The following is a 22,230-nucleotide window of genomic DNA, read 5'->3' as shown; positions in this document are numbered from 1 at the left end:
TATCGTACCTCTAATCCCAAGATGCGCGTCTGCTGCAAGGTCGAAACGCGCAATAGGGACATGCATAACAGATCGTGCATCGCTTGATTGGGTGCAGTCTCGCCACCCGACTCTCCCCCCTACCAGGTTTCACAACTACAAATAGCCCACTTCACACACGTGGAACCGCATGAGATGTGTAAGAGAACTCATGATCTATTTTGCTGAGACGCAAATTCATCAACTCAAGCGTGATGGTGCAGCCTGACGTTCTCGCTTCCAATAAATGCACACAACGACGCCAAAGCTCCAGTCGTGCAGGCTAATGCGTGATCGATTTGATCGACAGTGCAAATGACCGTCGGCCACCCCTAAACGCCGTCCATCGTACCCTGCGCTATCGTAAAGTCATCAATCATCCCATTCCCGCCATACGCCAATCTCGCAGGCCTTGGGCGTGTCGGTGTAGATTTCCACATCGTACCATTCCTCTACCGGTCCCCCAGAGCCTGACAGCCTATCAAGAACGAGCCATAGTTCGCCTTGCATCCCGAGCTTCGGGTCGATGTTGACGCTCTCGGACCGAACCGTAGCAGTGTCAGAGTACTCTCCTTGCTCACTTGCGATGATGAACTTGCGCTCCGGGCCTCGACCCATCTCAACACTCAACCGGAATGGACTGCGCGCTAACTTGCCCAAATCGACAGCGCGAGGGCTCGTTGCTTTCGAGAATCTGGCAATGATAGTGTATGACGCCAAGCGCCTAGGCCATAATGGGGCAGCAACTTTGTGTATGCTGGCACCAAAGCACGCCGGAGCGAGCTTCATCGAGAGCAATCCCGCCCCGTCGCGCGGCACTTGCTTCAACAGCACCTCGCTTGTGCTGTCAACTCGGAGTTGGTAGTCACCAGTCAGACCAGCTTCAAACAAGGAGCAAATGATCGTGTAGGAGCCTGGTTGAAGGTCTTTGATCTCTGCGAGAACACATCCACTGCGATGGTCACCCGAGTCTGCTAGCACATCGCGACTCTGCAAGCGATATAACCTCTTTCCGTATCCTAGAGCAAGTTTGACGTGTAGGGGATGTTCATGGTTCGTGCTGGTGAGTAAGATGGCCAGCGAGCTACGCTCGCGGACAGTGAGCGAATACTGAGGATTGTCGAAATATTTCGATGAGTCTGTACCACCACCGGCCGTCTGCCTTGTCCATGCACCTTCCTCAGTCTTTTGCGACGGGTACCGCTGCGCCGCCTGTTCCAGTGTAATCGGAAAGTTCGCAAACGCAAACAAGGAGAAAGTGTACAGTGATGGAGGTAAGTCGTCTTGATCAATCACCACTGTGTATGTCGAGTTGGCATCCGCGTCACTGCGAAGAAGACACTGCGGTGTAGTAACGTAGTCGCTCGATTCCAGGTATGTGTCCTTCATGTATAGGCGTTCTCCCTCGCCGTTGCAAATGTATATGCTCATGTATCCCTTCGGTGCATCCCCGTGGGTGTTGACCTGAGTGTCGGAACGAATGCTTCCGTCGTTGAACGCATCTGACTCCTCTTTGGTGACTGCTGGTACGTCTCGGAAATGGCGACTAAGGAGGAACCATACAGGTCCGGCACCTTTGGACGTAAAGGCGAATTGTGGATGTTTGACAATGCAACCGCCTGGTGACGATGACTCTATGTTCCACTCAAAATGAATGTCTTGTCGATAGCGGAAAAGACCAGGGTTCCAATTGAGATACAGGCTCTCGAAGTGTTGTATGACCTGCTCCAATCCAATCCAGAATGTCGTTGGATGCGGCCGATCCTGAGTGGGGACGCTATCCCTGTGATAACTCTCAAGGCTGTAGTTAGAACTACGACTGGATGTAGACGCAGGCGGATCCATGGTCGTCACAGCCGAAGGGCGAGGGCCGCGCCAGCCTTTGCCTTCGACCCATGGATTCTTGACGAGCAACAGTCGATCATGCTCTGTCTCTCTCATATCCAGCACGACGTAACTGTGTTGGCCCTCGAGACCAAGTTCACGCTCCTGCCTGGTCGACATCTTGCCAGTACCTGCTGTGACCAGAACATCGCCGTACAGGAAGGCGTTGTGTATGCGCTTCCATATCTGATCTGGAACCGTATCGGCCCTATAAGAGTTAGTATGGTCAGCTATGGGATTAGAGAAGAAACAACTTACTCTTGCAAGAAGACCTGTTCTGGTATCCAGCCCGTCAAGGTCCAGAGATCACTGCACGAGTTGCTTCCAGGGAAATCGTAACCGCCGCGAACTTTCAGGTATGCTTTCTCAAGTAGTGCTGGCCATAAGAGGGCTGGATTACGGCGGTCGAAAACATGAAGCAGACGATGTGTCTTTGAGACAGGTAGTCGATCGTCGATAACCACCTTTCTCCAACAGCCGTTGAAGTTGAGTCGTACGATGTACTTGCCATTAGACGAGGTCAACGGCTTTCCAAGGTGCCTGTCATATGGATATATCTTGTTCGTGAGCATCTGCCACGGTTAGTACCGAGACTGCAGAACTTCCGAGGATGGCAAACCTGATCGTGACCGCGTTCTGAGCGAGCAATACCAGCGCATAAGCTTGTGACCACCGAGCAATCTGAAGCTGCATCCTGTACAAGATCGAGAGGCCTCGTGCTAGACATCAAGGGCCCGATACCAGCCCTACCGTTGGGGAACTGCGAGGGTGGCGGCACAGCTTCTTTGGCACGCAGCCAACCGAGAAAGAACTGCTGTTGGTATGAAGACAGACTAAGATCTCGCGTATCCCTGTCGCTGTCAGTATGTCTGAACAACCCCAGTATGACCATCAGGTAACGTACGTGTAGGCAGCCTCGCCTTCCGACACGAATTCATCTGCAGATGGAGTCTTGTCCCAAGGTGGAAACTTGAAGCCATTAACTGTCGAGGCTTTCAACAAGATGATGCTTTCTTTTGTGGGTAGTTTCCTGCTTGAAATCGGCTCTCGTAGCCTGTGTATCTGAGAATGAGGTGCGGTTGAGGGGGTTAGAGCTGCTGTTTGCGACCCGGGTACTCCAGACTGGGACTCTGCGCTAGAGGGCTGTGGCACTGCAGATGAATTCAACACGAACTCGTGTCCGTTCTTCGGATGGTTGTCACGGTCAATTTTGGCGTTTGAGCTATCTTCGTGTGACGCATCAGTGACTGCACTTGGTACATCGATTGGAAAGGCGTCATCCGAAAGATCAATAAGCGGCATTAGATCTCGGCGCGCATCTTGCTGGAAAGAAGGAACGGCTGAAGAGAGATCTGACTGATGAACGAATGCTGAGAACGAAAAAGCTGATGATTTACCTGAAGTTGCTGGACCGTCGATAGGTCCTGTAGTCGAAGAAAGAGCCCAGCGGGACGTGTTTGAACGCGAAGTCGAGTCTTCAAAGGTTGTACCTGGGGTTGCAGTCCCGGCGACCTCCTTGGCCCATTGACCTACTCGCTCATCTCTGGAGTTGGAGGACTGGGGTTTGACTAGAGGTGTCCATGTGTCATCGGCCTTGATGCGATCGGCACGAGTCAACATCTCGCTGCATTGCGCCTTGAGCTCCTTCCTTTCGTCTGGGTTTGACGATAGTTGGATCGCCTCCATGAGGTTCTCGGCCACGCTGATTGCAAGACTGAATGCTTCATCCTTGGTAGTGGCTTTGTCAACCCGCGAGCGATAGTCCTGGTAGCTTGATTAGTTGGGACTACAACGCGGGACTTGATGTTGCAGCGAGAAGTTAGTTGTCTGTATCACATACGCTTGCGGCCGCCTTGTAAGCCTCAATCTCAGTGGCCCGGTCAGCCATCGTAAATGGCTTGAGACAGGACACGGTAAGAGAAATTTGACCAATACTAGCAGCGACGACGAAGCTACTTGCGTTGTGCCATAGCGATGCGACTGACTATGGGTGAGTGGAGTCAAGGCGCACTAAGAAGCTGTGATGGTGCTTTGGTGTTGTGATGTTGTGATCTGGGGCGGAGTCTTTAGCGCGACGCACGTTCCTGCCAAACGGCCGTCGCGACTGCCAGTTGCAGCAGGAACAGCCAGTTCCAGCGCATAATTGACGAATCTAGACGTCTCCTTCCACGTGAGAGGCATATCCAGCCAGGCACGGCTTGCTCACTTTCACCGAAGTGATCGACAGCGGCTGCGGTGAAGGAAGGTCCAAGGGAGCAGGGTGTGTCGTCATCCGAACCTGAACCTCGGCCTCTAGGACCTCGGGAGAGGTCAGCCATGCATGCGACAGCGCTATCGCGTTGCGGGCACCATGAACGTCCCCTGCCCGCTTTTTCTAACTTCCGATGCTGCTATCTCCAGTCTTCAGATTATTACTGTCATGATGAGATAGTCCGAATTAGTCGCTGATTCCACACCATATCCTCCGCCCGTCACACACTCCGCAGTCGCAACACTTCGCCAAGCCTCAGCAACTGTGCTCGACTACCACTATGGCCGGCCAGTCAAAGGTAGAAACTCTTCCACCATGGGGTAATGCTGTCGCAGGCGCCGCTGGTGCCGTCATCGCAAACACCCTTGTCTACCCCCTAGATTTGTACGTCGCAAATTCCCCGAGCCTTTTTGGGCAGAACGCAAAGATACTAACACAACCTCAGGATCAAGACGCGACTACAGGTCCAGGTTAAGCGCTCGCCTACGTCCAACGACCCCAATCCCGCCGACCACGAACACTACGATGGCGCCATCGACGCGTTGCAGAAGGTCTTTGCGCAGGAGGGTCTTTCTGGACTATACGCCGGCATAGGAGGCTCTCTGCTCGGCGTAGCATCGACCAACTTCGCCTATTTCTACTGGTATACCGTGGTACGCAGCCTCTACATGGCGAACCGCACGCTTCAAACGTCACCGAGCACGCCGGTCGAACTCTCCCTCGGAGCGCTTGCGGGAGCGCTCGCCCAGCTTTTCACAATCCCGGTCGCAGTCGTGACGACGAGGCAACAGACCATGAGCAAGGCGGAGCGCAAGGGCATGATCGCTACGGCTATGGACGTGGTCAACGGCGATGACGGCTGGACGGGGCTTTGGCGAGGACTCAGGGCGAGTCTGGTGCTCGTCATCAACCCATCAATCACATACGGAGCGTACCAGCGATTACGGGAAGTCATGTACCCAGGAAAGAAGACGCTGAAGCCTCTCGAGGCGTTCCGTAAGCCACGACCACGACCATAAGTCAAGGAAAGATACTAACATCTGTCAGTCATCGGAGCCATGTCCAAGACGCTTGCCACAATCGCAACCCAGCCGCTCATCGTCGCGAAAGTCGGTCTTCAATCGAAACCTCCACCAGCCAGGAACGGAAAGCCTTTCAAGTCCTTCACCGAAGTCATGCAGTACATCATACAACACGAAGGCCCGGCGGCGCTATTCAAGGGCATCGGACCCCAGATTCTCAAGGGTCTGCTCGTCCAGGGTTTCCTCATGATGACCAAGGAGCGCATCGAGCTTTCCTTCATCTTGCTATTCCGATACTTCCGCCAAGTACGCGCCGAGAAGCTCCAGAAGCTGGCGAATATTGCGGCAGAAAAGGCCGGTAAGGCAGCACCGATACTGGCCAAGTAGGCCTTGGCTTGCTGGCATATCCTTACCTTCATCTCAAGTGTATATATTCGACTTTATACTTGGTTACGGAGGCGGATTGGCCGAGCGTTGTGTTGATTTCAATCTGGCGTTTGGCATTGATTGTTATCGCGGTTATACACATAGTCTGTCTTGTAAGCATTCTTGAATTTCTACCATTGTGTACACTGTGCTGGTGATGTGTCATGACCATCGTTGCGGCCACGCTAGCGGAGGCGCCGTGCGGAGGCTGTGAAGAGATCCGAGCAACAATGTCCATTCACGCAAAGAAAACCTTAACTAGAACGCCACGCTAATTCTCCGTTACTGTGCCACTATATCACACCGGTCTTCGTTTTAGCGCTTCTTGCTTCTCAGGTCCATCAACAATTAGGAACACTGCCCAGGTGATCACGCACATTTGACTCACAACTCATTGATATCGCTGTAGCTCCAATACTTTACTCCTACCACCTCTTGCAAATCCACAGCATCCGTAACTACAGATGTGCTATCTCCGACCTACAAAGTACGCATGCGGCCATGTTTCTCCTATCCACAAACCAGGCCGCCAACGCCCAACTGCCAAAGAGGATGCTAATCAATCAGACCCATACGCTGAGGTAAGATCTGAGGTATACGAAATGCATACAAGACATACACTGACTTCGAAATAGTGGCCAACACATGAGGACACTACGTTGAATGGGTGCCAGGATTCTAATCGTAGAGGTGCGCGATGCCCGGACCTTTTGGAGAACTTGGAGGTGGTATATCAAGAGGAGGAGGGCGGCGAGTGTGATGAGTGTAAGGCGAGGAAAAAGTGCACAGTCTTGTAGGGGAAGATGGAGTGAGCCGATTGAGGGTACGTGAAAAAGTTATCGATCACGTTGATAGAAAGGTAAGTAGCGATGCTTATCGCAGTGTCATATAATCTACAAAGATCTCTATGCGGGTTGGCAAGTATCTTTCAGCCGGCTGCCAAGTAATGACATATCCATGTATGCCGATGTACGCGACGGTACGTGAGTTAACCATGCCATCTAGAGTCTCCTTCCCACAGGCCCAGCCCGAGAGCCTCCTGCTTGATAGCATAGTACCTGTCTCGCTCCTTAAGCTGATATATGTTAAATGTATTTCGACTTTACAGAATGGTTCCACTTACCCTGTGCTCCGTGGCCTCACGACTCTGATCCTCATAACTAGGATTATCCCAGCTTTCATCGTACTCGGTTTGTCGGCGAAAGGTGAAGAGCCTAGGGAAGCCCTCGTCATCGTGTTCCTGTCTTTCCAGCATGTAGGTATCATTCCACGCCTGGCGGTCCATTTGTGGAGAGTAAACCGACTCGAGAGCTCCATCGTTTCCACGTACGGGGTACCACGGCGTGGTCTCGCCAACGCGCACCAGGGACAGCGTTTCGAGTACATGGCAGTGTTCGAAGAAACTCCTAGCTACGAAACTTTGCTCTTCGTCGAGCTCATGTTCCCAATACATATCCCCAACGGCGCTGCCATCTCCTGAATCGTCATCGGAGAACTGCTCTTCCTCATCTTCATCGGTGATCTCTTGCCTGGCAGTAATGGAGAGATTGGTGAGCCTCTGAAACAAGCCGAAAGCGGTTGCGAAACTCTAAGTATAAATTAACATGAAAAAACGTTACAACGAGTAGCACTATGCGCTCGTACACTGATCTGTTCATGGCCAATTGCACCTCTCAAGACCAAGCTCTGGAGATCTGGTAAATACTGGTGCAAGCGTTGTATGTCTTCCAGTTGCCACGCGTCACAGCAAATTTCGACAAGTTTCAATCTCTTGAGAGTTGCTACCGTCTCCATCAGACCATCGTGACCAAGGTTGTACTCAAGAGCCAGTGTTTCGGTGTTAGGACAGGCCTCCACCAGGAATGACCAGTCGCCATGTGACAGAATGCGTAGACGTAGGACCGTGGGAAGAGTAACTTCATGGCGCTGGAAGGTCGCTCGTAGGCCGGATATATCGACGTCCTTACGATGTGTAATGGACAGCTCAACGAGAGACACCATCTTCGGAAGAGCCTTGGCAAGTCGAGTCCTGCAGAATGTTGTCTTGCCTCTCGACGTGGTGACTATATCACAAGCCCTTTGGATTTATGAGATTAGCATAGAAACGACCCGAATGCCCAAACTATCCATAATACAGACCCATACATACTTGATGGCTGGTAGAACCTCAGGAAGGGATGGAATAAGCGGATTGCCTTCCAAATCTCTCAAGCGTCGATTGAGGGCGCCCATGGAAGAGGCGCAACGGAAAACATGCGCGAAAAGCTTGGGAATAGAGATTGCTCGCATTCTCTTGCTCACTAGTGACAGGCAGAAAAGCGAAGTGCCTTTAGCACGAAAGCCAAAGCCCGTCTTCGGTTCCTTGCGCCCGATATTCCAGTTCCAGTGGCAGACCTGCATTGTGGATTCCTCGTGAATGTAGTCTATAACGATGGCAAGAACATCGTTATTCAGACCATCAAGGGTAAGTTGCTGAAACGGGACTGCCTGGGGACAATGCAGTCCTTGCACAGGTGCTGATGTCGGTTGTGGTGGAGTTGGCGGACGAGAGGGCAACCATTGTAGAGCGTAGGGATCTGAAGATCGCAGTGCTGGTGTCAGAACGGGGACCTGCTGGGAACCTCGAGTCGGGACTTCTGTGAAATCCTCCAGCACTTGTTGAGGCTTATGCGGATTAGGCGAAGCTGCTGTAGGCTGAGGGGATGAGTTTGTCATGGTTAGTGCGAGTGATCAACTTCCACCGAGTGGATTCGTATGCCTCAGATGACCTCGAAGGACCTGCTGCCGTGAACGGCTGCGTTTCGGTACGAGATGAGCTGGGAAGAAGAGTGCTAAGAGAAGATGAGAGGAAGCTGGTAGACGCGTCTGCCCAGGTGATTGCTCGCGTGACTAGCGCGTCACTCTAGTCCGCATTCGGTGAAAGGCCCTTCCAAACCCTCTCGGGTCGCCCTTCCGTCATTCTGTGATGGGAATGCCTAGGTGTAAAAGTTCCAGCATACAAGACGATACAATCTTCCGAAGAGCAAGACAAGTCGGCGCTCACGCGAGTTTGATTCGAACCTCACCACAAGATGGATGTGTGCGCGGGCGCCGACATGATCTCGAAATGCAGCAATCAAGCAGGATACTTTCGCATGTATGCTTACGAGATATAGGTTATAGCTTGCCACTCTCAAGCTTCAGCTGGAATCTGAGCGGGCTTGTACGCAATACACGGTACAATAGTGGAAATGGATGTGATTGACGTCATCGATACGAGGGCATGTCATACTAAGGCCAGTAACTATACAGTCTGTTCAAACGTACCCATTTCAACAGCACACTTCCATCCCGATAGCAAACTTTATCTAGCACAATCATGCTCGAGTCATCAAATCAATTACCATGGCATTCCATACCGTCATCCGCCGCAACATGCAAAGTCCTCCTCATTCAGGCCGGCGGCATACACATCCCTACAGACATGGTCTTGCTTCCCGGTCCGGACAAGCCGCAAGACCCGAACGACTCTAAAGACGAGAATGGAAAACGCAAGTCGTTCTATGCTCCAGATTACGTGTTCCTCATCGAGCACACAGCCACCGGGAATAAGTACATTTTCGACCTAGGCATGCGAAAAGATCTGGAGAACCTTCCGCCTCTTCTCGTGGAAGGCGCTCTACCAAACTTCAAGTGCGAACCGAAGTCTCCAGCCGAGATACTGCAAGAGCATGGATCACCTGATCAACAGCCCGAGAAAGTCAAGGCTGTTATCTTCTCGCACATGCACTTTGATCATGTCGGCGATGGAGCCAAAGCCGGGTTTGAGGAGGCGGAGTTGTGGGTTGGACCAACTTGCTGCACATATGCGAGACCTGGTTATCCGGTTGATGAGAAGGCTCCTACGCTTAGCGAGACTTTGCCAGTTGATGGGAGCAGAAAGATTGTAGAGAGCTATGTACCAGACGATGTTTTGAGAGAAGCAGGAGATAAGAGGGCAGGTCAGGTCATGGAAGGCTTGGTAAAGGGAAAGTACGCTGCTGTCGATCTAAAGAAGCCTGAATGGATTGGTCTCGGTGCGTTTGATCGCGCATATGACGTCTTCGGTGACGGCTCAGCATACATCGTGGACGCGCCAGGACATTCTCCGGGCCATCAAATGATGCTAGTGCGAACAACATCGAGCTCGAATGACAAAGAGAGTACGTTTGTACTGCTCGCTGGTGACTGTTACCACCACCTTGACGTTCTCAAAGAGCCCAAGCGCACTGCGAGACCACCATATGCGAAGTCAGGCATGCACGCCGACCCAGAACAGGCAGTGGATACAATGCTTCGCACGAGAGAATATTCGCGCAAAGACAACGTGTGGGTCATTGGAGCCCATGATACCAGTGTCGGCGAGGGCATCAAGCCCGGAGTGAGGGAGATAGGAGGATTGGTAGAGATCAACGATTGGTCAGCGAAGGGATGGAAAAAAGGAATGTAGAATGCACCAAAGTATCACGATGACCAATTCATCGTAAGCAAACTATAGTGTTCACCCTCCATCGATCATCTTATTTGCAATCATTCACATGCTCCGACACCAAGCTCTTGGCTCCCGAGACACCAAAAGCTTGACCACCGTCTCCTCTCCCGAATTTGCGTCACATTGTCCGCGGCCCACCCATGGCCACCGCGTCCTGACAAGGACCACCCAACCCCATCGCTCGGTAACAAGTGTAGATCCCGCGGAGTCCGAGCATTGCCGTTACCCGTGGCGAGGAGCGGTTCATCTCGCGATGCGGCACGCAGGGTTTCGAAGTGTTTGAGTGGCTTGGACGCATGAACGACAGTGGCGTGATACTGGTACTTGGGATCAACGGCTGCCTGAAATCTGAGGGAGCCAGGCTAATTAGGCTGATCTTGGAATCGGCAAGTCTGGACAGTTAGATCGGCATGGGATGTTGGGGATGCGGACATTTGGTATTCGAATTGCATCATTAAGAATTCTATGGGATATCGTAGACGTTGAACATGTGTCTTCAGCCGCTTGCAGCTTTCAAGATTAACCAACAACAACCAAAAAGAGGAGCGAATTATATACAACCATGTAATAAGTGACAATTCGCTCAATATAGCAAATGGTATACTTCTCATCTTTTTCTCCGCGTTCCTTATCATAACCCCACGACTGCGTCTAGAAGTTCTCTTTGCCCCACACGTAACTGAAGCCGGGCTCAGAATACATGTTGCACTTGACGTGGAGCGTTGAACCAAGACCCTTGGGTCCACAGAAGAAGACACCGGCTTCGGCGGGTGAGTGAATCTTGCGGATGGACTTGAAGATCATGTCCCAGTTAGGGCGACCGAAGTTTGTGGGTGCGCGGAGACCGGTGATGGCGTCTTGCTCTGCATTTGCGTCGTTGATCATGATGTTTGTCGCGTCGTCTGCCTTGATCTTTGCTGTGAGGTACTGTGAAGAGGGTTAGTAGATCGTCAAGAGCGAGTTATGGACATAAAACTTACGGTGTGGATCTCGATGTGATCATCGATATCTTGCGCCTCGATAGCCAGCAGCAACGATCTGAACCATTCGAAAGATCCGAAGTCTCTGCAGATCCAGAAGAAGTAGACCTTCCTCAGTCTCGTACGGGATCCTTGAGGGTAATTCATGCGGTACCAGATACTCTTAAGAATGGACGCGAAAGGTGTGACACCGATACCGGCACCACAGAGAACGGCGACTTCGAACTTGAACACATCCTCAGAGGCCGAACCGAAGGGACCATCAATGTAGACTCGGGGAAGAATTTGACGCAAGGCGATCTCTTCGCTGGACCCACCCTTCTCACCCTTCTCGCCGGCTGGCTTCTTGTCTGTGTTGCAGCCAAGCGCCTGTCCGAAAGCCTTGGTGAAGTTACCGACCATACGAATGTGCACCGAGATGTAGTCTTCCTCGGGTGCGCTGGTAAGCGTGAAGGGATGGTATTGCCAGATGGAGATCTCAGGGCAGCACAAGAAGATGTACTGTCCAGCACGGGTCTTGGTGTGCTCCTTCTTGATCTGAACTTCGCAAACGTTGCTGGGGTGCTGGATGACCTTGGAAATATACGTCTTGTGTCGTCCTCGTACTTCACGGGCAATTCGCTCGGCCAGGTACGCAAATCCACCATACATCCAGTACTCCCAGAAGACACCGATACCGTCGCAGAAGGGAGCAAAGTCGGGCTGAATCATGCAGAAGGCTCCGTGGATGGACCAGAAGATGAAGAAGACGATGAACAGATGGTGCATGTACCAGAAACGTTCGAAGTTGGCGCGACGAGCCTTCTCCGCAGCGGTGACGGCGATGGCCATGAGCGCCGTCAGCATAACATAACCACTCCATCCAGGTCCAGTTGCAAGGTTGGCAAGGATGAAACCCATGAATCCCAGGTTGTTGGAAGCCGAAAACTTGGCAAGGTTGTTCCAATGGGCGATAGTGTGGACCCACGAGAAGAAGACGATAGACCAGGCGACCAGCTTGTGGAAGGTGATGTTCTTGTCGAAAGGAATAACGTCGTTCAACGGCGTACGACGAGCCATGGAGATTAAGTTCCTGCATACCGGGAAGAGGATGAAGGCAACGTCGACGTGCAATACGAGAGCGGCTGAACGAGCAATGGGGAAGGTCAGACCAAAGGTCTGTCTTGAACCAATGGAGTTGTCCTAGGACTTGTGAGCGGCATTCGTCGTAATCTGAGCTATCCATTCATACCTTTAGCCCATAGTTCATCATACCAAAGACGAAGACCATGACGTGCAATATCGCAAATGTAAAAACAAAACTAGATACGTTAGTCGAGGCTCTTCACACACGGTGTAGTGCAACGTACAATCTTCGGTAACCCTCATTGACCATCCACACATCAAATTTCTCTTTCCGGGTCAACTCTCGCGCTTTTTGGTCCGACATCTCTCCGGACATGAGCATGCGCGTCAGCGGCGGCCATCGTGACCGCTCACGACCTGTGAGACTGGTGGTGTACGACATAGTTGACAGAAGAAGCGAACGTAGCAGCGATTGAGTGCGTGTTGTGGATGCCGATGATCTTCAGACCTGCTGAATGTGGCCGAAGTAGCAATGAGTTCAAGGAGTGTCTAAGTAATCTGTACAAAGGTTAGATCAAAGCCACCAGGGACGACGACGCCATGGTACAGGAAGCCACGTGAAAGAATGGATTGACTTACTAAAAGTGCCCGCACAAAAGAAGAGAAAAGGTACAGGAAGAGGCGTTCAGTCACCCGGCTAAAGAGGCACCGGCATGAAATCGGTCGAGTCTTGGGGTGAGTAGGGGAAACAAAAGCCTATAAGCCAACGTTGCAAGGCGGCGAACAGAGAGAAAAGCGGCTACGACGGGGGGCAGGACAAGTCAGGTCCGCTCTGCCATTAGCGAAGTGGATCAAGGGTATCAGTTCGTCAGATGGCTTGGAAGATGAGCAATCCAGGGCCCAAAGAGCGAAACGGTAGCAGAAGTCGAACCATCTTCCATGGCTTTGCACTGCGAGCTGCGACACAGCAAGCTCCGCCGTCTACCAGCGCGTATCGCAACGGGATCATGACCAATTAGGGACGCCAAATGGCGTGGCTAGGGCTAGACGCATGCCAAGATGGAGTCCTGAAACATGAATGGCCATGCGCTTTAGTCTTCGGCATGCGAAATGGCAGAGCGAGGCGTTTGAGAGGTGTTTGGGACGTGGGAGGCTAAAACCTAGTGCGTTAGAATGGGGCGCCTCCCTGGGCACCTCGCCCCTGCCTAGGTAGTCGGTGGGTTGAGCCTCAACTGCCGATGGTGGCCTTGACTCCATCGCCATGCTCCGACTTTCGACCGCCTTGCCATGTGGACCTGGTTACAAGCTTCGATGGTACACGATACTCTCGCGGCATGGCTGAAAGTGACAGCTGTAAGGGGCGGATGCGCTTGGTGTTCGCACGCCTTGGCTGAAGCTTGGGATGGGTTCCACTACCGATCACATCCAGTCTCATGATTGCCATTCATTTGACTGCTCCCATGCGACGTTCGCACTGCATACACGCACAGGTCTTCACATGTCGACGATCCAACGGCTGTGGCGTCATCGACTTCTGATCGGAAATCGTACTCGGTCGGTGGTATTCTGCATAGCTGCATGTTTGAACGGTGCGTAGCTGCTAAATCCGATCTATTCCCGTCCAAACATCTCCGGTCTTGGAACCAAAACACCGTGACCAAGCTCCACCTGACGCTTCCATATCAAACAAGAAGCTTTGGTGCTAAAACAATGACAGAATCCACTACAGCTTCAGGAAACCACCAGATGCGGATATCGCCTGACCCGAAACCCATTTCGCGTCGTCGCCACAAAGCCAGGCCACGATTCTCGCGATGTCGTCCACAGTCCCTACTCTGTTCTCCACAGCAGTCTGCTTCAACTGGGCCTCTACGATATCCTTTGGTACATCGTCCAGCATCTCTGATTCGGTGGGGCCAGGTGCAACCGCGTTGACGGTGTGTCCTGCAGCGCCTAGCTCTTGTGCCAGACTCCGAGTCACGCCTTCTATCGCTGCCTTGGATGCGGTGTAGAGGGTTAGGTTCGCGAAACCTAGGCGGGCGCCTATGGACGACATGTTTATGATGCGGCCTGGTGCTCGTAGATGTGGAACAACTGCTTTGGTCAGCAGGAGAGGCGCGCGAACGTTGACGTCGAATATGGCGGCGTAGTCTTCTGCTGTTGTCTCCGTGATGGATCTGTTCATCAAAACACCAGCGTTATTGATCAAGATGTCGATCTTGTCACCGAACGCTTCCCTGGTCGCTGACACAATCTTTTCAGGCGCATCGAGTTGTCTGAGGTCCGCCTGAACAACCCTCGATGTGCTACCATTGCCAAGTGATTCAATTTTCGATGCAACCTCTTCCGCTAGCTTTCCGCTCTTTGGCGATGTGTAGACGAGCGTGACCTATTTCACATATGAGTGTCTTGATTGACTTGGTTCGAAGTCGTTGGACTAACCTTTGCTCCTCTTCGCGCCAGCTCTAACGCCAAGCCAGCCCCAATTCCTCGCGAAGCGCCTGTGACGATGGCAACCTTACCCTGTAGAGGAAATGTTGTTGGGTTCGATGAAGCAGACATGATGACAATCTTTCAGGGCGTGTTTTGTAGATGAACTCCGAGAAGGAGCTTTCAATCGTATCTTATAGCACCCCAGTACACCCACATACCCAGTGACATAAGAGATGATGAGTGGATAAATTTGATGTGGCGAACTGTACTTGAAATTGCTGCGTTATCGTGAACAGAGTGGATAAGGTCATACGTCATCGGTTCGTTACTACCGATGAATCTCACGAGTGCCGATAAGCTTCGGAGATGTTTGTGCAGCCTATAGCAAGCATTTGAGAAGACCTTGTAGAGCAGATGTTACATAGTTATCGCGGAAGCATGATGATTTTTGGCGTACGATGAAAGAGGTCATGTGAAGGGTATGAATTATGTATTGAATATGAAAGTACAGCAAGTCGTTGGCTCCGAGACGAGAACATCGTGTACTCGTAGGTAATCTGTCTCCAGCCTATGCAACGAGGGGAATAGTTTGATGCGCGCTCCAATGCTCCAGCAAGATTCGGGTCCAGGTGTCCGGTCGAAGAGAGTTTGGTGTAAGCCGAGGGTGTTGATTTAGGCTCGATGGAGATTCGACTTGTCGATACAGTATGGGCGCAGTCATTATCCCAGCAGCTGTAGAGTTGTACATGGCCATTTCCCGCCTGTTTTACGTCGAGCCTAGCATCCCTCTTCCGCTCTCTTTCCAAGATCACCGCTTGATGAAGCCAAGTATCGGGCCCTTCTTTGCATTTGGATCCTTCTTTTTCGGGTACATCTTAGATGTGACGAAGTGCACGTACCAAATCAGTGTACCGAAGACTGATAGGCCGAAGATGACGAGGAAGAGGGTGATGACTGGCCGGCCGTCGTTTTGTACCGAGCGCAGGGCCGCAGGGGTGAGAATTGGTGCAAGCCATTCGAAAGCCATGGTGTATTTGTTGATTGCGTTCGTTGAGCTTAGGGAGGTCCCTGCGATAGTATTCGTTCTGTCGGGGGGAGGACGAGCTTGCGATGACGATCAGGGTTCAGACAGCCGGCTGCCACTAAAACGAATGTATAAAGATATCGCCAGCGATGTTGAAGAATCGAAGTAAGGAAAGGAAACGCGATGTTCAATGGCAGCTACAGAAATGCGCAAAATGCGGCACTTAGCGTTCATGTATCTCCACCGCAGAGCCGCTCAAGCGGCAGCGCGACGGCCAAACCAGACTCGTTTCGCGCATGACCTGACCTCTTAGTATCCTTGGCAGATCGCATGATGTTTACAGAAAAGGCCATACACACGGCGTGTAGAGCCATGTTGGACGTAAGGCGACTGTATGATATGGTGATTGTTTCAAATGCAAGGCGGGCCAAGAGACCATGGTGAGACGCTTTCGTTGCAGAGGTTCCGGCGCCCGGCCTAGGAGCTCGCTCGGGCATGGAGCCCTGCAGGGCGTTTTGATGTAAGTTGCAGCTGGTGCCGGGTTGGGTGCGCATCCTCGGATACTCCTGCGTTCTCGGTCCTCGCTCTACTGGCTGTACACCGCATTCCCCCGAATGTCCCGAAGCATAGGTACCCAGGTATCCACCCACGACAAAAGTGACGGCGAGTCAAGCAGGGTGGCCACAATGACCGACCACGTCGCAACTGCCGGACAACTCGGTAAGCTGACTGCTGCGTGCGACCAACACCGCGCCATGATATCTTGTTGTTGTACTGCGTGCAGTGCTGCGATGGCTCGTTGGTGAGGACCAACTCGTCTGATTGCTCGTGGTCTCACGTAATCATGCCGCCCGCTCGGCTGTGATTGGACGCAGGAAAAACGCTCTTTTCACCGACAGTTCGCACAAATAGGCCGCATGGTTCCCAGCCATCCCTCGAGCTTACTGCATATCCACCCTTTTTCACCTGACCAAAATACTCCATTGAAGTTGTTTTGTAAGTGCATTCGCTGCTGACCTTAGGTACCTGGAGAAGCGACATCTCATTCTCACTTTCCACGCCCTGAACCAATCTCCTTGCGCCAAAGGTCACACAGACATACACAAGCTCATTCCGCAGTGTTTGCGTATTCTCTCGTCACAATGGCTCCCCTCCTTAAACCCGAAGACTCCAACTCGCCCACCGAACGACCTGTCTCCCGAGACTCCGCCGAGCGGGGCAAGAAGCGCGCAAGTATGTCCGGTTGCTGCTTCCTCGATATTAACCACGGACACCGCTGACGCTACGCTACTGCGCACAGGAACACAGTCAATGCCTCCGCCAGAGCTGCCCAAGCTAGTGGCCGAGCAGCATGCCCCCATCCCGACCAACGACAAAGACACACAGCGCCTGATCGTCGTCCTGTGCAATGCGACGCTGGAGACGTACAAGGCGTCGCATGGCACTGGCCGCGGGCCCGGTGCGCGCGAGGACAAGTACAACCTGCTCAACAGTGACGACCACATTGGCGTAATGCGCAAGATGGGGCGCGACATAAGCGAAGCCAGGCCCGACATCACCCACCAAGTGCGTACAAGAGGAGGTTAGCCAGGTCCCTCAGCTAACGTGGCGCCACAGTGTCTGCTCACATTGCTCGACTCGCCAATCAACAAGGCGGGCAAGCTCCAAATCTACATCCACACCTCCAAGAACGTGCTCATCAGGGTCAGCCCTACAGTGCGCATTCCCCGTACCTTCAAGCGCTTCGCCGGACTCATGGTCCAACTCCTGCACCGACACCAGATCCGCTCGACGTCGTCGCAAGAAAAGCTCATCGAGGTCATCAAGAACCCCATCACCGATCACCTCCCTCCGAACTGCCGCAAGGTCACGCTCAGCTTCGACTCCGAGGTCGTACGTGTCAGCGATTACATTGGCGATCTCAACAAGGGCGAGAGTATCGCAGTCTTCGTAGGTGCTATGGCCAAGGGCAACGACGACTTTGCCGATCACATCAAGGACGACAGCATCGCTATTAGCCAGTTTAACCTCAGTGCCAGCGTTGCATGCAGTAAGTTCTGCCATGCTGCCGAAGACGTTTGGAACATTTTCTAGTTCAGCCGACGATCAAGCGCTGGACCTATCTATATTGGACACGCCAACTAGCCCACAAGCAACAACTGACTCACCGCGGACGAGTCGGATCACGGACCGCACAAACGGAAGATAACGGGAACTTTTAGGCTGCAGGACACGCTCATGGCTTAGATCGCAACATCAACAGCCTGAGCGTTACTGCATCTGATTTTGGGCGTCTGCTTGAGGTTTTTTTACAACAAAACAACTACTCTGGCTCAACGCACAACAATCAATCTTCTTTTGAAGATCGCGGGGCAGCTCAACCTACCCCGCACCTGTTTTTCTTTCACCTTGTTCCATCGACACAGCCGCTAGTCTGTATGCGCGCTGTGTTTGGTGTCGTACCACTGGGTCTTGTCATGGCCTGTCATTCGACCTTGAAACGTGGTTGTCAGTAGTTAGCTTGTAGGATATCGCGGCTCTCCATCCACTCTAGGATTCACGAGTAGGAGGATCTTCAGTGTCAGGAATGACATGTCCGGCGAATGAAAAAGTATACTTCACGTCATCTTCGCAGTACGATTTCTTGAACCCCTCTTTCAGGCATACACCTTGTAATTCTCTCGCTCTATGCCTTACAAGGTTAGAATGCATTCTGGGGGCTCATCGCATTTTGCGCGTGTGGCGGGAGGGAAACGGGTAGAACATCTATCCATGGAGCCGCATCGCCGATCTCCCATGATGATCTCGCGTAAACATAGAAAAAGCAACAGCATGGCAAGTCCTACCGACATTTGGGACAACTCCAAGAATCTCCGACGATGCCTGTAATCGTAGCCTCACTACAGCGTCGTCTTGGTCCTTGGTTCTTGTGAGAACGATGCCCCATCATCGACGTCACACCATGTCCAATCGAGCGTTGCGACGACAAGTGGCGCGTCCAGACCGCAAATACTCTGTTGCACGCGACAAGCGACCGAAATGCTACGATTCCGTATCCAATGTAGCGTAGTGGGCAATGTGAGGCGTGCGACGACTTAAACCTCTCGCGGCCCCGGGCCGGCGCTCACAACCAATGTCATACACCGACACCTCGCTTACATTAACAAATTTGTTAGCTGCAGACGCAGGACATGTGGCAGCATCACAACATGTTGACAGCGACCTCCTTGATAGCTAACTGCAGCGGTGGGGCGTGCTAGTAGGGTCTGTCCCGCAACGGTATGGAACGCCCTGCTACTCGGTTCACGATGCATCGAGACGCTGCACCTGGACGGGGTTATGATATAAACCTCGAGGTCGTACCGATACTTCCCCCCCTACTCACACCATACATCTCCAACCGCTCCAACTCGATCACACCTCACTGTGTGCATATATCCGCCTCGTTCCCTTCTCAATTCTTCGTTTGGCGATTGTTCTAGCCGCGTCCTGTCGTTCTTGTTCTTCACCGCTGTTCAGCAATGCCCGTCTCCCACATCGGCCTCACGGTATCGCATCTTCCAACTTCGACATCGTTCTTTCTTTCAGCGCTGCAGCCACTGGGCTACCGCTACATCGGCCAATATGGCAACCAAATCGGCCTTGGAATAAATGATTCCGATTTCTTTCTCTGCCAAGAAACGCCTGGGTCAGTACCACAAGGGATCACCAGGCACACCGCAACTGACAGCTGAGTAGCGTAAAAGCCGGCGCTGCACACATTGCATTCACCGCACCTAGCACGACCGCAGTCCGGAATTTCTATACCGCTGCATTGACCGCCGGTGGTCGCCCTAACGGGGCCCCGGGTGCTCGTTGCGCAGAGGATGGCCACTTCAACGCCGCAGTAATCGACTTTGACGGCAACAGCATCGAGGTTGTCTACCGAAATGGACCTGATATGAGACATGACGGGACCATCATCACGCACAGCAGGGTCATTACATGGCAGAGGACCGTTTCGCAGAGCTTCCGTGAGAGCCCGAGTATCTTCAGCGCTCACACGTGTGCTTCGAGAACTGGCGCAATTCCAGTCGCACCGACAGCCGAATCAGCTGCTCCGAAGGCACCAAGCCCTGTACCCAGAAGCGCCTCTGCGCCCACAGTCGCTCCTGTTCCCGAAGCGACGACAAAATCAGATGCCGGCAGTGGGGCGGCCACGCACATTCTCGGAACATTACTTGGAGCTGCTGCAGGTGCAGCCGTCACATATGCATTCATGCGGAGCGAGCGAGATAGTGCGAAGAAAGAGGCGGACTTCAGCGCCTTCATGGATGCCAAAAACGCGGTCAACACTGCGGCTGGCTTCTTCGCTCAGGCCTCATCCCAACCCCCGACACCCCAGCAAGCCCCACAACCCGCGCAGCCACCTGTCCAGGCCATTGCACCGCCTACACCTGAGCCAGTACACCGCATTGAAGACGACGCGCGATCTTCCTATTCGCGAGCTTCTCAGATCCCTAGGAATTCCGTGCCGCGACAGATCGAGGCTGCGCCGGCCGACTACTACTCACCGTCTCAATTCGAGCGTCCTCGCTCAAGGGCTGCGGAGCCTCTCGCCATCGAATATGCCCCTGCATACTCTGTTGCCCCGTCGCAGACTCCATCGAGGCTCACACCTGCTCACCGCTCAAATACTAGCCCTGAGTTGTTGATGATCGAGAGGGCTAGGAGCACCGTCTCGACAGCGAAGCCCGAAAGTGTCGCAATGACTGCAAAGCCACCGCGACCATCGTCCAAGCCTCAAAGTGTCGTCTCAAAGGCGCAAAGTGTAGCTCACAGTGCTGCGCCTAGCTCCTTCATCTCATCGTTCGTAGCAGACCGCGAAGATGAGAAGAGTAGTTCGGGTAGGTCCAAGGCCAGGTCCTCTCATACCTCATCTTCAAAACATTCCTCGCACAAGGAACACGGTAGTAGTGGTAGCAGCCGAAAGGAGCGTGGCTCGTCGCCTTCTCCACCAGCCCCTGCATCCAAGGCTCCGTCTGCAGCCCCCACTAAGGCTGCATCCAAGGCGGCGTCGATCGTCAGTAGCATCTTTAGCCGCGACAAAAAGAAGCACGACGATGATGACGACTTCATCGATGACCTCGACATTGAAGAGCTAAGTGAGGATGATCTTGACACTGTTGTTCCCAGCGACAGCATCTCCCAGATCGGCGACGCACCGCGACGCAAACACCGTTCCCACCGGAGCGACAAGTCTAAGAAGGATGATGACGCTGAAACCTCCGTGAGCCACCGCAGGAAGAAGCACAGCGACGAGAAAGAGTCTTCCCGTAGCAAGAAGCATGACGATGAAAAAGAGTCTTCCCGAAGCAAAAAGCACGATGACGACAAAGAGTCTTCCCGCAGTAAGAAGCACGATGATGACAACGAGTCTATCATGAGCAAGTCATCAAAACGCTCTCACCGTTCGCACCGTTCCCGCAAAACGTCTGCCGACTCCGCCGACGACGAGGACTCTTCGCGCCCTCACCGTTCATCCCGCTCTTCCAAGTCCAAGCCTTCCATCATCTCGGAGCCAAGTGAGGTATCTACTGTCCGCCCCGTTAAGCCCTCCAAGTCATCAAGAAAGGATAGCCTGACCCAAGGCCAGTACGACAACCTCTTCGACGAAGTCCAGTATGGTACTGGCGCTGTACACGCCTCCAGAGGCGGCCCCACACCCAGCATGGTCAGTGCCGCACGCAAGAACCCCATTCGCAGCATGATCAACCACAACCATGCCACCAAGATGAGGAACTTTGAGGGTAGCCAGGCTGGGCGCGCAAGGGACAGTGATGACTAGTTTGTCATTCTTATTCCTCTCTCTGGGGTACTGTATCCCTGCATCGCATCGCGTTGCTTCAATGCTTTTGCTCCTTATGCTTTTGCATCCGCGTAATGTTCTCTCACGTCATTGCGTCATTGTTATTCCTGTCTATCGTTTGCTCCTTTTTAGCGGTCTGGCATTTTTACGGCGCGGCATTGGTATGGCGTCATGTTTTGCTTTGTACGACTATCATAGATTAGAATTAAACGAAACGCAATGAATACAAACGGTATATGGGTGGATTGGGAAAAAATCTTCGTCGAACCAGATGCTTGTAACTATGTGAGACTGTGTATGACGTGTTTTACATCGACTTCCTACTCATCCTGAATGTAACGTCTTCCCCGTAAAAATGTTCGAATACATCAAGTTTGATTGACACCACAGCAGTCCGCACTGTTTCTGTCATTTTGATGCTCCGACGCGATCCGCTCTGCACCCTGATCCATTCCATCATGCCCCAAGTATCTATACCTCGTCTTCAGTTTCCGACTGCTGCCCGTTGCAAAGATGCGTATCACATCCCTCGTCCTCCTCATCATCACTCGGCTGCCAGCCTGGGCAAAGATGCGTATCGCATCCCTCTTCCTTGCGTATGTCGTGAAACTCTGCGTTAATGCAGGTCCCGCCCCTCTCGCTCGGGTCACAAGCCGCATCTGGATGGACTATGAGGCTATGGTGCCCACATGCGTAAGTGGTGATGAAGAACTTGCACATGTTGCTGGCGGATGGTTTGTATGTATAGGTTGATTGGTTCGAAGGTGTC

General features: G+C 52.7%; 9 protein-coding genes across 9 annotated transcripts; 4 read left to right on the top strand and 5 right to left on the bottom strand.

Moving 5' to 3' along the window:
• Positions 1–390: 390 nt before the first annotated feature.
• J4E78_002314 (uncharacterized protein) lies at positions 391–3,790 on the bottom strand (the record flags this gene model as incomplete). Its single annotated transcript, XM_049362961.1, has 5 exons — positions 391–2,110; positions 2,161–2,474; positions 2,522–2,753; positions 2,807–3,666; positions 3,743–3,790. 5 exons carry the CDS (start codon positions 3,788–3,790, stop codon positions 391–393), a joined length of 3,174 nt encoding a protein of 1,057 aa, XP_049225553.1.
• Positions 3,791–4,433: 643 nt separating this feature from the next.
• J4E78_002313 (uncharacterized protein) lies at positions 4,434–5,562 on the top strand (the record flags this gene model as incomplete). Its single annotated transcript, XM_049362960.1, has 3 exons — positions 4,434–4,537; positions 4,599–5,149; positions 5,201–5,562. 3 exons carry the CDS (start codon positions 4,434–4,436, stop codon positions 5,560–5,562), a joined length of 1,017 nt encoding a protein of 338 aa, XP_049225552.1.
• A 1,027-nt stretch (positions 5,563–6,589) lies between these two features.
• Positions 6,590–7,833, bottom strand: J4E78_002312 (uncharacterized protein; the record flags this gene model as incomplete). The annotated part of the gene is made up of 4 exons (XM_049362959.1): positions 6,590–6,676; positions 6,725–7,189; positions 7,246–7,630; positions 7,751–7,833. The coding sequence occupies 4 exons, from the start codon at positions 7,831–7,833 to the stop codon at positions 6,590–6,592; spliced, it is 1,020 nt and encodes a 339-aa protein (XP_049225551.1).
• A 1,126-nt stretch (positions 7,834–8,959) lies between these two features.
• J4E78_002311 (uncharacterized protein) lies at positions 8,960–10,069 on the top strand (the record flags this gene model as incomplete). The annotated part of the gene is made up of 1 exon (XM_049362958.1): positions 8,960–10,069. The coding sequence occupies one exon, from the start codon at positions 8,960–8,962 to the stop codon at positions 10,067–10,069; it is 1,110 nt and encodes a 369-aa protein (XP_049225550.1).
• Positions 10,070–10,762: 693 nt separating this feature from the next.
• Positions 10,763–12,598, bottom strand: J4E78_002310 (uncharacterized protein; the record flags this gene model as incomplete). The annotated part of the gene is made up of 4 exons (XM_049362957.1): positions 10,763–11,038; positions 11,092–12,273; positions 12,323–12,392; positions 12,441–12,598. 4 exons carry the CDS (start codon positions 12,596–12,598, stop codon positions 10,763–10,765), a joined length of 1,686 nt encoding a protein of 561 aa, XP_049225549.1.
• Positions 12,599–13,879: 1,281 nt separating this feature from the next.
• Positions 13,880–14,718, bottom strand: J4E78_002309 (uncharacterized protein; the record flags this gene model as incomplete). Its single annotated transcript, XM_049362956.1, has 2 exons — positions 13,880–14,545; positions 14,599–14,718. 2 exons carry the CDS (start codon positions 14,716–14,718, stop codon positions 13,880–13,882), a joined length of 786 nt encoding a protein of 261 aa, XP_049225548.1.
• Positions 14,719–15,397: 679 nt separating this feature from the next.
• Positions 15,398–15,616, bottom strand: J4E78_002308 (uncharacterized protein; the record flags this gene model as incomplete). The annotated part of the gene is made up of 1 exon (XM_049362955.1): positions 15,398–15,616. One exon carries the CDS (start codon positions 15,614–15,616, stop codon positions 15,398–15,400), a length of 219 nt encoding a protein of 72 aa, XP_049225547.1.
• A 1,139-nt stretch (positions 15,617–16,755) lies between these two features.
• On the top strand, positions 16,756–17,707 carry EMG1 (18S rRNA pseudouridine methyltransferase; the record flags this gene model as incomplete). Its single annotated transcript, XM_049362954.1, has 3 exons — positions 16,756–16,846; positions 16,914–17,179; positions 17,231–17,707. 3 exons carry the CDS (start codon positions 16,756–16,758, stop codon positions 17,705–17,707), a joined length of 834 nt encoding a protein of 277 aa, XP_049225546.1.
• Positions 17,708–19,134: 1,427 nt separating this feature from the next.
• Positions 19,135–21,440, top strand: J4E78_002306 (uncharacterized protein; the record flags this gene model as incomplete). Its single annotated transcript, XM_049362953.1, has 2 exons — positions 19,135–19,301; positions 19,352–21,440. 2 exons carry the CDS (start codon positions 19,135–19,137, stop codon positions 21,438–21,440), a joined length of 2,256 nt encoding a protein of 751 aa, XP_049225545.1.
• Positions 21,441–22,230: the final 790 nt, after the last annotated feature.

Source organism: Alternaria triticimaculans (assembly GCF_023758025.1).
Source record: "Alternaria triticimaculans strain BMP 0046 chromosome Unknown scaffold_2, whole genome shotgun sequence".
NCBI lineage: Eukaryota > Fungi > Ascomycota > Dothideomycetes > Pleosporales > Pleosporaceae > Alternaria > Alternaria triticimaculans.
Note: the sequence above shows the minus strand (reverse complement) of the source record. Positions and strands in the feature narration are given on the sequence as shown.